Source organism: Thermobia domestica, chromosome 12, assembly GCF_964235325.1.
Source record: "Thermobia domestica chromosome 12, izTheDome1.hap1.1, whole genome shotgun sequence".
Taxonomy (NCBI): Eukaryota; Metazoa; Arthropoda; class Insecta; order Zygentoma; family Lepismatidae; genus Thermobia; species Thermobia domestica.
The window spans coordinates 200,223,811-200,242,705 of record NC_137465.1 but is presented as its reverse complement, the minus strand read 5'-3'; the positions used below and the strand labels follow the sequence as shown (position 1 = coordinate 200,242,705).

The following is an 18,895-nucleotide window of genomic DNA, read 5'->3' as shown; positions in this document are numbered from 1 at the left end:
TAAGGATAATTTTTGGGTTAAAAGGTTCCGAGAAAATAATATAAAATCTTAAGCAAACGTTGTACTGATTTAGAGACGATCCATTTGCTTCTATTACTAAATTTTTCTTCTAATCCCCGTGACATAAATAAAACAAAGTTAATACTTCTGTAGGAAAGCAAGTGCTTCAGAAATATGAAGCATATATCTTAGTATGTTCTTGTCTTTTAAAGAATAAAAATATGAAATGTACGTTGTGTAGAACGTTGTGAACAACTTTAATGTCTGATGAATATGTTTTATTGTGTTATTAGAAGCGTCTTTCCTCCTGTTTAGTTTACACTTATTGTTATTTACTTTTTAATTAATATCTGGATTCTGATTATATTGCAAAGGGATTATTGATACACATTCACCAACGATTTCAGTGTTTTTACTTCATGCTCACACCTTGTGTTATTCATCCTACCCTTAAAGTTCACTGATTAGTTGGGCTTTCGTACTCTTTCTTTCCTCCTTTCCAGGATTTAATTAAAACCGCATGATTATATTTCATTTTTTTTCAGAATCTTTTGGTTGTCAATGTGGATCACATTTTTCATTCTTGGTTGTATAGCTACCCGAATCCTCTGCTATACTTATTACAACAACGCAGTAACATATGAGATAGAAACAAATGATATCAACTATAACACTAGTTTGCCTACGATAACGATGTGTAACTTCAAACCAGAAATCATGAATTTGTAAGTTTCTGTTCATAATCTTAAATTTAGTAATATATCCCTTCTGCTAATAAGTGTAAACTTGTGAATAGCAATATTTCGTTAATAAGCTTTACGCAATATTCTGGTAAGCAAAAGGTACCATTAAGTAAAATATTCAATGTTCTTCAGGTGGTCTTGGCTCTTACCCACGATGTAATGAGTAATTTGAAAGCATATTGTTTGACACAGAAAAATGAAAAAATCAAATCTTGGAGTTTTACGTCCTACGGTTATTCTGGTTAGGACAAAGGATACAGTCATCATGAGAAACCAATGAAATGGTGGAATTAAGAAAATGGCAGAAAACGGAAAAACTCCGTGGAAACCCATGCACGAGGTGTTAGTCCACCACAAAGCTCACTTGGCGCGAGCTGGGATCGAACCACTAGCCCCATGTACCAGAGGTGAATGCTCTACTATTGAGCCACCGCGGCCCATTATTTGATGCAGTAAGCGAATCGAAAACAAACAATTTTTACTTGCTAAGTACTAAATAATAACATAGATACTATTTTGATCAAATTCTTTGATTTCCGGAAGATGTGAAAAAAATAGGCAGTGTTTTATGAGTAAGCTTGAAATAAAATCATCTATCATGTACATTACATACTAACAACGAAACTTATTAGGCCGCGATACTATCAATTACCATAAAAAAACAGCTAATCTATATAGTCGACTTGAAACGAACATTCTATGGATTTCACCTTAACTTAGACAAATAATGTTAAAACGTACATATTTTTCTTCAAAATTGAACAAACCTATAGTTTAACTTTCGAAATACAGAAAAGAAGTTAGGAGGAAAGTTTAATTTATTTTCCTTTTTACCTCTTGACTGAATAAATATAAATTTTAGTAACATACGGAAATGATTGTAAGGTAAAGCACATCATTGAAGCTTACTTCAATCAAGGTCATATTCATGCTATATACAGGACATTGAAGTAAAAAAACATATATTATATTCAAGTGAACATATTCATTTGAGTGACTCATATGATCAGACATTGTTGTAGTTTATCATAGAGATGCAGGTCATGATACTGGAGATTAACACAGCCCAACATTTTTTTTCTTGTATTGGTCGATGAAATTCAAATTAAATAGCTCCTAAGATTTACAAGTAAATATGAACAAACGAAACAAATATAATAATAACAAGTTGCTTTCATAGTATATATTTAAATTTACACATATATAAATGGAACCTACATTATTGAGTAAGAAACAACATATTATGAAGAACTAAATAACTAACTAACTCTATGGCTTATGGAACCTGGGGGTTCAATGCCGCGTTCACAAAAGCTCTCCACTGATTTCTATCCTTAGCCAACGAGCATTAGGAAGACTTCTATCGTTAGCCATCTATCCAGTTTCTACTGTGGATTCCTATCTCTGCGAGATCCATTTTCATATTGTCCTCCCACCTGCGCCTAAATCTTTCTAATGGTCGTTTCCGATTGGTCTTCCAGTCAAGACTTTGAAGGCATTTCTATTTTCTACCATCCTAGCTACATGACCTGCCCACTTAAGCCTCCTAGACTTGATGACCCTAACAATATTTGGTAAACCGTATAAAATGTAGTTCGTAGTTATGACGTTTCCACCATTCCCCATTCCCGGTCCTCTTGGGTTCGAATATTCGTCTCAGGATCTTGTTCTCAAATACTTTCAGTCTATGTTCTTCTCTAAGTGTAAGCGACCATGTTTCGGAACCATACTGAACAGCAGGCATTATTATCGTTTTGTATATTTTAAGCTTCAAATTCCTCGACAGAATTCCCGACGACAAGAGATTTTGAACTGAATAGTAACACGAATTCCCTGCTTTTAGTCGACATTTAATTTCCTCGTGAATATTTTTTTTTGTCTGTTAATATTCAACCTAGATATTTGAAAGTATCCACTTTATCAAAAGTATTATTTAATATTTTAACGCATCCATAGTTTGCCGTATCACGTTCGCGACGCACTTCCATGTATTTAGTGTTCTCTGCATTACACTTCTAAACCCACGTCCCTTCAAGCGTTTAGAAAGATTATGAACAACTACTTTTGTAAATATTTCAGGCAGAATTCAGCGTTACACGCGAAAGTGCTTAGTGAGAGACTCAAATTTGACGTACTCTGAAAAGTTAAAATAAGATCCTGTGGTTTCCTCTTTCACCCTGCTGACTTAAAATTGATATTGGTTTTGCAGGCCCTGTCAACAAGTCTATCCAAAATGTTCTATAGATGGAGTTCCATTTAATTGTTGTTCTTATATTGATGTTATTCCATCAGATAATCCATCATGTTTTTCATTTAATTCTAAGCAAACGAGGTAAGTAAACCCTTTAGATTCTCTTTGCACTGAACTTAATCATAAATGTGAATAAATGATTATATTTTTCATTTAATCAGAAAATGGTAAATTACTGAACTGTAACGAAAGTTATTACATTTTTTTTTCATAATTTGCTTCTTCAGAGATCAGCAAATACACACTTAAAGTAATAAAATTAGATAAGTTCTGCTGCTTTTGTAAAAGAAAAAAATATCCCTAGATACTATATATAACTTTATATAAATTTAATTGATATTTGAGAACAATATAAAAAACGAACATTAATAACTAATATAAAATGCCTAATGGCTTCTACTAGAAGGAATATTTTACATTAGTTTTGTGGACTTTGGAAGATCGAAGGGACGCATACTATTATTTTATTATCAAACAAAGTGAGAATCTCGTAAAATTTCTAAAGATGTGAGCGATAATATTTTATTTCTTTTGTAACTGAATGAATAAACGCAAATTTTCATATAAGTTTTTGAAATTATTTTTTTTGTTAGATGCAATTACAAATAATTGAAGAGATACGAAATTTGAATATGAATGAACAAAAAACATTCTTAAGATTTTTCCCTGCAAAAGTTTCGGTTTTATATTATTATTATTATTATTATTATTATTATTATTATTATTATTATTATTATTATTATTATTATTATTATTATTATTATTATTATTATTATTATTATTATTGCCGTATAATATATTGGATCTTGTTCTAACTGATATTACTGAATGCTCAATATGGTTTGATGTGAGACCATTAGTCAAGGTAGATAGGTTTCATCCACCTTTCGTATTCGAATGGAAGGTTGACGAAAAGTTAAATTTCTTAAATGCAGATACAGCTCTAGCTCAAGGTGAGTTATATGAGTATGTAAGAGCAGACTTCTATCAATTATACGAGAACATTAAAAATGAGATGAAAGTAGATAGGTTTTCAGGAAATGTAAATGCAGAATATATTGCATAATTGTATGTAAGAATATATGTATGTAACAATATATTGCATAATTGTTTGGAAGATATATTTAAAGCAAATGTACCGAGAAAGCATATTATACAAAAGAAGAAATACAAAGCTCCTTGGATTACTAAAGAGTTAAAAGCATTAATTAATAAAAAAAACAAAATATTTTGTAAAATTGTCAAATATTGTAAAATATTTTGTAAAATTTAAGAAAACTGGTAATTTAGTCATTTATGAAAAAATTTCGGTTTTAAGAAAAAATGTTAAAAGAATGTACAATAAACTTTAAAAAGTTATTTTGAGCAGTTGGAGAAGAGTATTTGTACCAACAAAGTGTATTTTTGGAATAACTTTAAAAAGTCTCAAGACAAAAGTGTACCAAATAGAATTTTGTTCAATGGTACCACCATTACAGGGACAAGGCAAATTGCTGAAGTTTTTAAAGATGTATTTTACAATAATTTTAATTTAAAAGTTAATACCCTAGACTGTGCTGTAGTTAGTAATCTGAACAGCAATAATAAAACGATTCAAGTAATATGTGAAAATGATGTTACTGAAGTAATAGGTAAACTTCGGCCATTAGCATCTTCAGGACCTGGGAGCTTTCCAAATTATATACTTAAAGCATGTTCGAAAGAAATAGCGCCAGTCTTGTCAAAAATATACAATACCTCATTAAGAACAGGGTCATTCCCATCTAAATGGAAACATGTACAAGTGGTACCGGTTTACAAGAATAATGACAAGTTAAATCCGAACAACTACAGGCCGATAACCTTATTGAACATATTTTCTAAAATTTTTGAAACCATCATTCAGAAACACTTGTCTTTTAATGTAAAAAATATATTGCAAAAATCACAGCATGGCTTTTATAAAGGGAAATCAGTTCTAACCAATCTCTGTGAAATAACGGATTTTATCTACTATGCAATGAAAAGTAGATCACAAACGGATGTCACATACATTGACATGAGTAAAGCTTTTGATTCAGTTGACCATAGATTACTGTTAAAAAAAAACTGTCAAATACAGATGTAACACCCTTGTACCTAAAATTTTTTGAAAGCTATTTGACTGGTAGAACATACAAAATTAAAATCGGAAATGTCATGTCAGTTTCAGCCAGCATTAGTAACGGTGTTCCTCAAGGTTCTCCTCTGGGCCCATTACTTTTTTCTATTTTTATTAATGACTTACCAACAGTCTTAAATCATTCAAATGTTTTCTTTTATGCTGATGACATTAAGCTTTTTAGTGTAGTAAATAATATTGAGGACAACGATAGGCTACAAGATGAATTAAATAAAATCATTATGAGTGGTGTAAGGATAATAGTATGAGTATCAATTGTCTGAAAACTAAGTGCATGATCTACAGTAACAAATCGCAATACTATGTAAGTCAATACGAAATACAAGGTACTGTAATACAGAAAGTTGACACAATAAAGGATTTAGGTGTAACATTTGACAGGTCACTACGCTTTGGTGATCATATACAAAATGTATGTAATGAAGCAAGAAAAATAATCGGTTACCTCTTTAATCAATGGCCTGCTTTCTGTCAATCAAATACATATGTACTCTTCTATAAATTACTGGTAAGGTCGAAACTAGAATATGCATCAGTGACTTGGAACAGCCTAACAAAAACTCTCGTAAACAAACTCGAGATGGTGCAAAAGTGTTTTATTAGAATACTTTGTTTTAAGTTAGGACTTGACTATTATTCTAGCGCGTATGAATATTGGATAACGTATTTTAATTTGGAACGACAGGCTGACAGGAGAAAATTAATTGAATCTGTATTTGTAGGAAAGTTACTTGACAACCAATATACCTCAGACTATATTTTTAAAAATGTTGATTTTAAAGTTCCAACATATGGTGCAAGGGCAAAAATTTTATTGCAACCGCATAATAGAAAACATATTTTAATCTGTAGGATTTTAGAAAGCTATAATGAATGCATACTTTAAAATATGACTTTATTTTAGAATTTTAAATATCACTTAGTAGTTTTTATTTTTATATATATATTTTTTACTTTTAATATTTGACACTTCTTTGTTTTAATAATTGACGTACACTACACTGTCAATGTTTTTATTATTAATAATTTATGATATAGATGTAAACATAATTTTATCACTAGTACTATATATTCATTGCTAAAATAATGTAGAATAAGACGAAGTGCTATATTTTTGCTGTATTTTAGCTGTTCTCAGCACGTAAAATAAAGTTTATTATTATTATTATTATTATTATTATTATTATTATTATTATTATTATTATTATTATTATTATTATTATTATTATTATTATTATTATTATTAGTGCGTTTCTTTTCGTTATATTTGCAAACTTTCTTTACTGAATTATGACGTCCTACCTTTACACTCAGCTTCACAGTAAATAGCCATACCCACTCTTCAACACTGCCGTCAGAACTGCACAGAACTAAAATGGGAAAACCATGCGTTTAGGATGTTAGTTCAAGAATACAAAGGTCGATTTGTTGCTGCATATAAGACGTTCAATTTAGTATATTTGTATCTCTTACTATATATCTATAAAGGATTGATAGATTAATATACCACTGACCCACTCATCATCAGATTACCATGAAATTATTGATCGTAGAACTTGGAATTTTAGTATAAGATTTGGTATGAGAGACATTTAATTCATAAGATAAGGATCTGCGGAAGATGTTTTCATCAGATCTTGGAAGATGTAAGATATAAAGAATTACATTATATATTAACCATTTTTATAAGCTGGTCTGTGTAAAAGATGGGATTTTTTGAAACTCAACTCGCAAAATGCACTCTGTGTACTTGGTCAACACATGTACCGAATGTTTTCTGTGCATTTCGGACTAGGTAATACTTCATCTACTTTCGTCATGCAGTAATATACCAACCTATCCCAGGTTAAAAGAAGAAAGAATCTACACAATCAGTTTAACTGGTGCACAAACATGTTACACGAAATGTTTTATATGTTTTCATGGTTCATTTTGAAATACGGGATTTGTATTCCCTGTTACGTACACCAAAGTTTGGAATTCTCTTTCGAAGGAATGGTCGAATACTTTTTCATCTCTCATTCTTTTCCTTTAAATTGGATAGAAATTATAGAATTATGTATTTAAGAGCTTTTGTTCTCCAAATATAAATCTTATATTCACTTGCAAGAATACAATATGGGTGGCAACACAGGGAAAGAAACAAATCGTCGAGTATTATCCACAAAATGTTGACCACAGGGGGGCGTACGAGTACATTTGTTTGTATTTTTATATTTTTGCATCTTTTTCAGGGTACAAATGATGGAAAAGTATCTCACAATGAAAGACCAAGTGTTATTAGAGTTTCTTGTATTAACAAATGGAAGAAATATTCTGGTAAGCACTTTTATATTTTACGATAGTTTATTACGTATTTGTAATTCATGATAATGCAAAGGACCTATATATAACATTTTCAAAAACAGGTCCAAGCCGAACCAAGTGGCTAAGTGACAAATTTCAGAAATACTTCTCTTGTTTCTATAATATATATAATATTATATATATTATAATATTTTCTATAAGATTATAATATTAATCTTCTTATATTATAATGACAACACATCTAAGTAAGCGCGAACTTACCTATGTTAAAGATAATTTCCTGAGCGTTTGAGTTTGTCGTTTGAGTGAGCTCCTAACCATGTTTATAATGCTTAGGTGTAACAATGTCTGACAACTAATCTCTTCTTTCCTTTTCTTTTTCTTTTCCTTTCTTTAACACATTTTCTCTTTCATCCTCAACTTTTGCGTGATTTACAAAGGTGACAGATAGTAACTATGGTACCTTCAAAAGTACACGAACGTCGTTATAGGAGAACTGCCACTTATATTTCTCTACTTTTGATGCAATAGCACTTTATCTGCTTCATCCTCCTCTATATATATTTTTTTCGTTTCACGTGTCACATATTGTGGATTATAAAGAACAGCTATAATCTATTGAGCCATATGAAATATATTGTAATGTCTTTCAGGTAGAGTCAATAACCGTAAGTGTGTTTCTCCTTCACCAATTTTATTATAAAATCTAAATACGGTTATCTTTGAATTTACAAAGAGCAATATAATAATGTCGTTCCTTATGAGTGACCAAGATGAAGGAGAAAGGTGTTTTGCACAGTGATCCTTTTGCTCATAGCAGTCTCCAGAACATTTTCAGGGTTTGAGGTGAATACTTGCAGGAAACCTCCTCAGCCCAAAGTAGCTTCGCGAGGTTTAGTTGTGGTTAGGATCCGTAGTCCAAAGCGACCTCGGCTTTAGGTCCAAAGATAACCTCGGGAGCAGGTGTAGGTTATTTGATCAGCGGTCAAACTGATATCTGGTTCTTCTTCAGGTTTCGCTTTTGTAGATGGTTTGTTGGTGGTTTGATCGTCCTCGGGCTCCATTGTCTTTGCTGTAGTTTCTCGTCTGTTTGTATTGTTTGTAAATAATAGCGCATATTGTAGTAACACGTGCTTCCGCTGAAGGTGGGGATCCTCACAATATAATCAAACTAAATATGATTAATGTATAAGTAACCGGCTTCGGAAAAGACAATGATATGTTACATTTTTCTATTAAATAATTTTCGAGTAACATCTCCAATGCAATCAAAAGCAATGTCACATGCCAAAGAAACTTTCTCTGCGATCTGCTGGTATATTTCGGAATTGAAACTACTTACATACTGTATTGTTGTTTGATTCCATCCATTCCAGGTAACAACTCAATTTCACATAAGGTACACCTACCATTTTCTTCCCGTAGCCACTCAATCATGTAACATATTACTTAGATTTGCACCTTTTGTTATTCATCTACACAATTGAGAAATTTAATATTTTTCATACATTGTCTTCTATACCTTTCCGTTTATCATGTTTGTGATTATCCTAAGCAGAAACGCTTTAGTATATACTACTATGAGCATAATCAATGACTCGTCTTTTTATTTTGATGTTCTTTTTTAAATATCTCCCTTTTCTTTATATGTTTGAAATTTCGGAAGATTTCCCCAGCAGGAAACGTTAATAATAAACCGTTTTTAATATTTGTGTTAGATATTAGCTTAAAATAAAAAAATAGAAGCAAAAAACATTAAATTGACCGAAATTACTAGAATTACCAACTCTGCTAAAGTGGAAAATGTTCAAGAACGCGAGGGAATTCTTCAGTTCAAAAAGAAGCAGGGACACCTATGACATTAAGAGAAATATGAATTAAATCTACAAACGAAAATTTTAACGAAACATTTCTGATATGTCTTATCACGTGCATTATCTGCGAACTCCAAATATGTGAATATATGTTAAGTATTAACTTATAGATAGAGCAAATAGTTGAAATTACCTATGGAATAGGTCGAATTGGTAGCACGATCGTAATGAAAAATAGTCTTTTCCGTAGAACGCGTTCAATTCACGTGAGAAAAGAAATAGCTCAGTTAGTTAAAGCAACGAGTCTGTATGCCGCAGGTAGCTGGTTCGATCCCATAGAAATTTAATTTTCATTTTTATTACTATGGTTACTTTATTTATTTTTTATATGGGAAAGAATCAAATTGTAACATATTTGTAAAACTCATGAGGATACCAAAAGAAAAAGAAAAAAATGTCGTTGTCGCACTTGAATTAGTGTCCCTAATTTTTGTTTCCAAACAGTTTCGTAATTATTTCCCTTGTGCTCACTGCTCACAATATGCTCGCTGGTGCATAAAGAATGTTTTCCAGTAAATGATAATTAGGAAATTTTATAACGTTTCACAATGTTTATCATTAAATAGTCTTCCATCTACTTGTTTGTCTACTTGTTTGTTTAATTTTCCCTAGATGTTTAATTACGGAAAACTTTTACAATGTGTTTTGTTTTGAATTGAAATTGTTTTGAATTTACCACATAAGGTAAGTAGCTCGAAGGAGGAGAACTGAAATAGCTGATATTCTACGTAAAATGTATTGTAGAATAATGATGCTTCTTACCTTCAGCACATAATCTTTACGTTAGAGAATCAAAGAGAATAAATCCTTTTTCCCTCCCCTATGATCACCCATCTTAAATCTCTACATTCCATGTTTCGTCTTACACAATTTCGTTGCTCCAAAGACATTCATATAATAATAATAATAATAATAATAATAATAATAATAATAATAATAATAATAATAATAATAATAATAATAATAATAATAATAATAATAATAATAATAACAACAACAACAACAACAATATTAATATTAATAATAACAACAACAACAACAACAACAACAACAACAATATTAATATTAATAATAATAATAATAATAGTAATCCTGAATATGGCCATCCTTACCTAATGCTTTCTTACCTAATGCCTAACCTTAGAATCTTAGTTTAAAATGCTTTCTTTAGTAATAATTTGAGCAACCATGTGGGAGGCGGCACGACGTTTTATTTTGCCCCTCCCAACAGCAAGAAATTTCTGATAAGCAGTGCGTACAAAATGAAAATAAATATATTTATAGCATTCTCTCCCCCTTCATGATTGGAATATCACGTAACATTTTTTTTATTCTAAAGAAGATGGCTCTGTGCGGTTAGCGGTAGATAACTAAAGAAATATCTAATATATAGCGCCCCTTGACTGTAATATACCGCTACTTTATTTGTTCGAGGGAGCTTCTACATAACCAAGGGTTACAAAAAGAATAGGAAAAGTGTCTATTGATTTTAGTGGCAGATCCAACACTTACTTCTGCGGGGGGGGGGGGGGACGGCGAAGTGAAAGATTCTTTTGACAATGTGAAGCTGTCACAAATTACCACTTAACTAAACTAAACATAATAGTGGGATGAACCAAACCCAGTCAGTTCAAATTGATGTAAAAGTTTAATTTTTGGCTTCATATTACAGTTTTGGCTCCAAATGAGAAGTTTAGTCCGAGTGGTCAATGATCAAATCTCGGGGGGTCTTCGGTTTAGAGGGTATAACCCTCTTATGTGAAAAGGCAAAAATAATAAAATTCTTAAAAATTTCAAAGTTTTCGTCTATTTTATAGAAATTTTTGGCTACATATTAAGTGTTTGCTCCAAATGACAATTTCAGTTCGAGTAGACAATGATGAAATTTCGTGGGGTTCTGCAATGTAGGAAAAATATTGACGTCTATATCGTGATCCTGTTGGTGACATCATGAGTCATACCCTAAATATGGCAGAAAGTAAACGTCAGATACTGTCGGATCTCGTAGCCGAGTGAGCTAGCGCGACATACTAGTAAGGAAGATTGGTTTCGGTGTGCGTTCATACCCTGTCTAAAGAGAGTTATTAAAAAAAATATAACACATATTTCTTTGAAAATGATTATAAATAATATTAAAAAAGTGTTTTAACGATTATTTTTTAAAATTTTCATTAAACGTCTTTAATTAAAATAAGTTTGCCCTTGTACTTTACAGATCCATAGCAAAAGTAGTAGTAGTAAAAGTAGTACGAACCGGTTAAAATGCAATTCAGCATTCATTTGTTTCCGTATGATGTTGGCAAACGTGACACGCTTACAATACCTTCTGGCTAGGACTGAGTGTACTTCGAAAATATATTTGCTGTTCAGAATGAAGTTCCAAGGTTCAGCATTGACTAGAAATTTTTGTATTTAATATCCCTTCTAACAATATTGGTAGTGTACAAAAATTAGCCCGTGTTGAAGATTTTTGCTCCTAATTTAGTTATGTTACTTTATTATTTAACGAATATATTGAAAATATATTTTTATAGCAGACACGTATGCAGGAATTTATTTCGGGAGCGGTCCAAAGCTATTTGGGTGGTCTGATTTCAATATTAGAATAAATTATAATAAAATTTTTAAAATAAACCCCAATTTAGGTTAAATTTACAGAGAAGTTGGGGTTTCAGAGGGGGTCCGGACACCCTGAACCCATCCGTAAATGCGTCCTTGTTTGTCAGTAACGTTTCTTCATTTTGAAACCCTCAGAAACTTCGAATATATAAAGGAAAACGAATTATTTTCCATAAAGTATCACTTCAAGGAGACGCGATATTTTTATTGCACATGGCGGTACCCCACCTTAACAAGGGCAAGAATTCCTTTCCTTTGGTTCTCTGCCATTGCGCTGTATCGAAAGGTTAGGTTTGTAAAATAACACTCCTAAGAACAAACGTGATACTGAACAGAACTCCACAGAAATGCATGCTGACATTTCGCTTATAGCTACCATTTGGTGATTTACCCTGAATGTCAATCGAGTGATAAGTCGTTTCAGTACGTGTTCTTAAGCCGTGTTTGTATTACTTCCAACAGTTTTGACGTATGTTTTCCAACCAGCATAGGAATAGACAATCAGGGCAAATCATAGCATGCAATACATTTAAGCAAGTATTTTTGTCGCAAAATTACTACACAACATTACCCAAAGACTCTTAATATATGATTCTATACATTTATTTATATAGATAAAGCAAACAGTGGAAATTACCTATCGAAAGAATAAATTAACAGGACGATCATAATGAAAAGCATGCATAATATAACAGATTTCTTTCGCGTAAGAAATCGAAACTCAGCTGGTTAGAGCAACTAGTCTGTACGAATTAGGTTGTTAGTTCGAGCCCAATACGAGTAAGGGTTTGTATTACTATTGTTTTTCTCTTTTTCTACGTGAGGAAAAATGAAATTGTGACATCGCGATATCAAATGTAGTTGGTTAGGTAACTTTGTCTTAGCTAAACTTTCAATATCAGTAATCGTCGAAATTATTTAAGCAACCGATCAGTTACTGACCATTTCAAACACGTCAAACTAGTGGCATAACATGAAGGTGAACCTCTCCTCCGCAGCCCTTAGTTATGCGTCCTTACTTTCTGGGGGACCAAGGCCTGGGCAACCCGGGCGACTGCCCGGAGCGCCAGAGTCATAGGTGCGCCAAAACGAGCCTCACAAGGTAAATTTTATAATGTGTTTTCTACTGACTTTTTTGTTTTATATTCTTGTAAAGTAGCGGCAATTACATAATCGTTTTCCATTTCACCATGAAAGAAGAGAGTTTCATAGTACTAAGGGGACTCTATCGAAAAATGGAGGGATGACATGTAGAATAAAGAGTGGAGGAGGAGTAATTATTGTTTGTTTGCTTGCTTGAGTTTAGCGTTCCACGGTTATGCTTAATGGCCAAAGGAGATGTGGATACTGATTATAGTGGAATCCGAACCACGTTTATCGTTCAATAGCAACCCATCGGGGATTGGACCAGGGAGCACAGAAGGCAGGCGGGCTGGCCACTAGAGCAAATGGGGGGCGGAGTTCGTATTGTTTATAGCGGGCCATATTGTTTGTGAAGTTTTCCTAGGTAATGAATGTCTTTTTAAAAATGGGTATAAACTATTAAAAAAGACTATGATAAAATGTATAATATAGACTAGTACTCGGGGGAGGCCGCCAAAAAGTCATTTTGCCAGGATGAAAATTTGGCCTGGTCCGCCCCTGCGTACTTTCTATATATTTTTTTTTTTGTTTGCAGCTTGTGCGGACCCCATGCCACAGGGTTGCGGGGGCGGTATGTACGCCTATGCTTCGAACGTAATTCAATAAATCTTTCAGAAATTCTACCATCAGCGTGGAAACGGGAATATATTTTTCTGATAGTCCCATAGAATTTTCACCCAGAACACCAGATGCAATTTCCCAGAATGGACTCTGGCTAAGTATAAGGAGGATCTGGTGTTTCCTAAGTAAGTTCCTTCCAGAAAGTTTGCTATTTCCTTAACGGTGATGTAAATAAACATACTCATCGTTATTAGCCCGACACCAAACTATCCTGGACAAATCCCTCTAGAGCAACGAACGGCAATAGTTTATTCTGCCTAATTTTATAAGCAAAACACTTGTTAACGAAAGCAATGCTGTGTATACACTGCCATGCTTCTGGAAAAATATAAAATGTTTGTAATTTTTAGACACTTTTCCTATTCTTTTTTGTCACTCTTGGTTGTATAGGGCTCCCTCGAACAAATAAAGATGCTGTAATATTACAGCCAAGGGGTGTTATAAATATATTACGTATTTCTTTTGTTACCTAATCATAACGGACTATGGTCATCTTCGGCAGAATAAGAAATGCTACGTGATATTCCATTCACGGAGGAAAGAATGCTCTAAATATATTTTTTATTCGTTTTGTCTACCCTGCTTATCAGAAATTAAATATTTTCTTTTGGAAGGGTGTTTGGAATAAAACCTCGTGCCTCTCCTATATTTTAAATTTTGTTACGTGGTTGCTCAAATTATTACTAAAGAAAGCACTTTAAACTAAGATGTGTAAGGTTACTACATTATGTAAGGGTGGCATATTAAGGAATAATAATAATAATAATAATAATAATAATAATAATAATAATAATAATAATAATAATAATAATAATAATAAATTAACAAGACTTCTATTATAAGTGATCCTGAGGTGTGGCCTAGAGATCTTTTAATTGGTCCTTTCGTTGGAAAATTACGGAATCAGGATGAACTTCGTAGGAATATTGACTCTCATGCTAAGCATGGAAAGTCTTAAAATTTGGTACTAGAATGTTCGTGGACTGCGTACTAAAAGTAATGAGTTTGTCTCCACAATTTCTAGTTCTGTCTATGCTATTGTGGCTGTAACTGAAACTTGGTTATCTGAAATTCATGATGATCGGGATTATTTTCCAGATACTTATACTTGTTTCAAACCGAACAGGTGTTACGATGTGGAAGGAGGTGAAAGAGGAGGTGGTTCTTTAATTGCTGTCAGAAATAATTTTCAGGTGTTTCGAAGATATGATTTGGAAGGTGTAAATGAATGTGTTTGGATTGAACTAAGGTGTAAATCAAAAAAAAATCTTCTATTTTCTTGTGTATATTTTCATGCAACTTATCCTCTTGAAGTATTTGAGAACTATCTAACTTGTATCTCCAGTAAACTTGATCTGTTGAAAAATGATGTATTATTTTTTTTTGGAGATTTTAATATATCCAAAATAGATTGGTTAAATAAAGAACCTTTACCAGGAATACACCATTACTCGAAAGTCAGGTTTCAGTTATTGTCAACTTTTATGGATAATACGAATCTAAGTGTTGAACCAATGGTATCAGATTTGGATTTAGTTTTAACTAACGCATCTATAGTGTCCAAAAGACACGATGAGTATATGGTAGCTCCTGATGTACACCATTATTCGATTGTAACTAAAGTATTTTTATCCATTGTTTGTAAAGTATATGAGTCCACTGAAAATGTTTTATATTCTAAAGGTGACTAGTTATCCTTGTATCTTCAAATTGCTAATGCTGATTGGTGTAATATTGTTAAGTAACGATCTCAATTTAGCAGCTTGCAAACTAGAGGAAGTTATTAAATCTCCAATGGAATGTAATATTCCTAAATCTAGGCCTAAAAAATCTTAATTTTCCTTATGGTATTCAAAAAAATGGATCTCTTTATTGAAAATAAAAAATCAGGCTCACAAAAATACAAAACTTCTCAATGTGAAAAAGGTTATGTAGTCTTTTCTAATTGTAGAAGAGCTTTCAAAAAGCAATTAAATGTGGAAAGACAAATTCATTTTAGTAAAATTGAAAATGATCTTACAATAGCTCCTGAAAAATTTTGGAAATACGTAAGTGGCCCTAAAAAATAAGGTAATATCTGGTATTATTGACAACGAAGTTTTGTTGGCCGATAATAGTATGTTGGAGGAAAAGTTTGCCAACTATTTTTCGTCTGTCTTTCAGACTTTCTGGGTTAGTGTTATTAATAAGCAATGTTCATTTGAAGAATTTGGTCAAGTTAAACCCCCAGAAATTACTCCTCAACATGTATTGGAAGCTATCAGAACTTTAAAGATTAAATCGTCATGTGGGTTAGGCGGAATTCCAGCTTTTATCATTAAAGGAATATGTGAAATAATCGCACCAATATTGTCTTCTTTGTTTAACTGGTGTCTATCCACTTGCAAATATCCTGATGTATGGAAATTGGTATCTATAACAACCATACCTAAAACTAGTGGAACGAATGATTTTCGACCAATCTCTGTAATGAAGGTAATTCCGAAAATTATTGAGAAAATAATTTATAAATATGCTTATAATAAAGTGAAGAATGACATTAATATAAACCAACATGGATTTATGGCTGGTAAATGTGTAATAACTAATTTAGCAAGTCTTATGCTTTATACCCTTCCAGTTATTTGGGCGGGTGGTCTAATTGACGCTATTTACTTGGACTTTGCAAAGGCATTTCATAACTTACCACATCATTTACTGATAAACAAACTAAAAAGATATAACCTGCCTAACTGTGTTATTGATTGGTTGACTTCATATTTAAATTGTAGGAAATTTATCGTAAAATATAAAGGGAAACTGTCTGCTATTCATAGTAATACCTCCGGCTTACCTCAGGGTTCTAATCTTGGTCCACTATTGTTTTTGCTGTATATAAATGACATTTGTGTTGATTTAACTTGTAAATATCTGTTATGGGCTGACGATATTAAAATTTTCAGTCAAATTAAGTCCAAACAAAATCAAGATATTTTGCAAGAAATATATAGACATCATAGTCAAGTGGTCCGAAGAGAATTCCTTAACCTTAAACTTTAGCAAAACGCAAGGAACAACATTTTCGAGGAAAATTAACCCTTTCATCTACAAATACAGGATAGGAAATCAACATATCCAATTCATTAAGCATGTTAGAGATTTAGGAGTAATATTTGATGAGAAATTGCTTTCTCAGAAAAATCTTCAGGTTGTTATCTCCAAAGCTAGCGGGAATTTAACAATGATTAAATGGATATGTCGAAATGTTACAAATGTTAACACCTGCAAAATTCTCTATATGTGCAATGTCAGGTCTCATCTTGAATATTGTACGGTAATTTGGAACAGTGAAGCAAAATATTTTAGTTCTTCAATTGAATCAGTTCAAAATTCATTTCTAGCCTGGTTAAAATGGAAGTTTAAAGAAAAAGGAGGGGCCAGCTTGTCAGACATAGGGATGGATCTTAATCTTACCCCTCTGTCTGACAGGCGTCGGCTCTTTGACTTGAAATTTTTTCATGTAATTATGCATGGGGATTTTGTTCTGGAGAACTTTTTTCTTTAAAAATTCCTCACAGAAACATTAGGAAATTTGTTCCGTTTATTAGTAAATATCTAACTAGGTCTTCTATATATAAAAGTATAGAAACAGCTAATAACTTTTATCCAGTTCTGGATTTGTTTCATAAGAAGTTCAAGAAGGTGCGTGAATTACTTTTTAATTTTTTTAAATAAAATATGAAATTTCTTAACGTCATTAGGCTAGCAACTATTTCTCTTAATTTGGTTTTGTATTCTTCGGAATATTGAATGGATTTGTTTCATATATATATTTTGTATTTTTTTAAAGTCAAATTGTAAGAATTTTTAATTATGAACAGACACACATGTTTTTTTCTTATTTTTATTATATTTCTGGATGTCACTTAGTAAAGATTGTAACGTGCCATTTGCAAGATTCTTTTATTTTTTTGTTCATCGTCTTCATTTTCCTATCATCTTTTCTTTTCCTCTATGCTTAATTCCTTCTTTACTACGTATACTGCATTAAAAATAATAATAATGAAAACAGTAAGAAGGAAAACTAAGTAATGGATTTTTTATTTGTGGCATAGGATTTTTTAAATTATTTTTTTCGTCATTAGCATTATTAGCCTTGTTAATCTGTGTATTTTACCGAAGCGTTCCACTTCAAAAAAAAAATTTATATTATGGAAACAGCTACAAAGTGTATTTTTGATTTTTACTGTTTTCTTTTTTTTGTAAACTGTTATAACTACATGGTTAATAATAATCTATTTTTGAATTTCACTTTGTATATTAATCCTATATGCTATACCATTTTTATATATGCATGTTAATCATGCTTCTTTTTCACTATTGTTATTTTTGTATTTCCAGTTTGTAATAGATACTGCATGTTTTTGTTATTTTTTAACAAATATTTTATTTTTTTCATCCATTTTTGTATAATCAGTTGTATGATGTTATTCGGTTTGCATGCGCCCTATGTAAAACATTTTTTTCTTGCAAGGGACACTTGTGGCTGTATTGCTGTCTCCTTGTAATAAACATATTTCAAACATTATTATTATTATATGAATGTCTTTGGAGCACCGAAATTAGGTAAGACGAACCAAGGTATGTAGTGATTTAAGACGGGTGGTCATAGGGGAGAAAAAAAAATTTCTGTCTGAATCTCTAATGTAAAGATTATGTGCTGAAGTTAAGAAGCATCATCAATCTACAATTTGTTGCTTTTACGTAGAATATCAGTTACGTGAGTTCTTCTCCTTCGGATTGCTTATCTCATGTAGTAAATTCAAAATAATTTCAATTTAAAACAAATACATTGTAAACCTTTTACGTAATTAAATATATATAAGGAAAATTAAACATTTAAAAGGAAAACCTGTTATCAAAGTGTACAAAAATGTAAATAGAAGACTATCTAGTGAAACTTTATAAAATTTCCAAATTAGAATTAACATTTACTGGAAAACAGACTATCTAGTGAAACTTTATAAAATTTCCAAATTAGAATTAACATTTACTGGAAAACATTCGTTATGCACCAGTGAGCATGTAGTTAGCAGTGAGCACAGGGGAAATAATTACGAAACTGTTTTCAAACAAAAATTAGGGGCACTAATTCAAGTGCGACAACGACATTTTTTTCTTTTTTGGTAGCCTCATG

General features: G+C 31.9%; 1 protein-coding gene across 1 annotated transcript in view; it reads left to right on the top strand.

Moving 5' to 3' along the window:
- Positions 1-693: 693 nt before the first annotated feature.
- LOC145666236 (sodium channel protein Nach-like) overlaps positions 694-18,895 on the top strand; it is a 136,122-nt gene continuing 117,920 nt past the window's right edge. Inside the window, exons 1-2 of the mRNA XM_081733302.1 lie at positions 694-725; positions 7,390-7,474. Coding sequence (XP_081589428.1) covers positions 694-725; positions 7,390-7,474 — 117 coding nt within the window. The remainder of the gene's footprint in view (positions 726-7,389; positions 7,475-18,895) is intronic.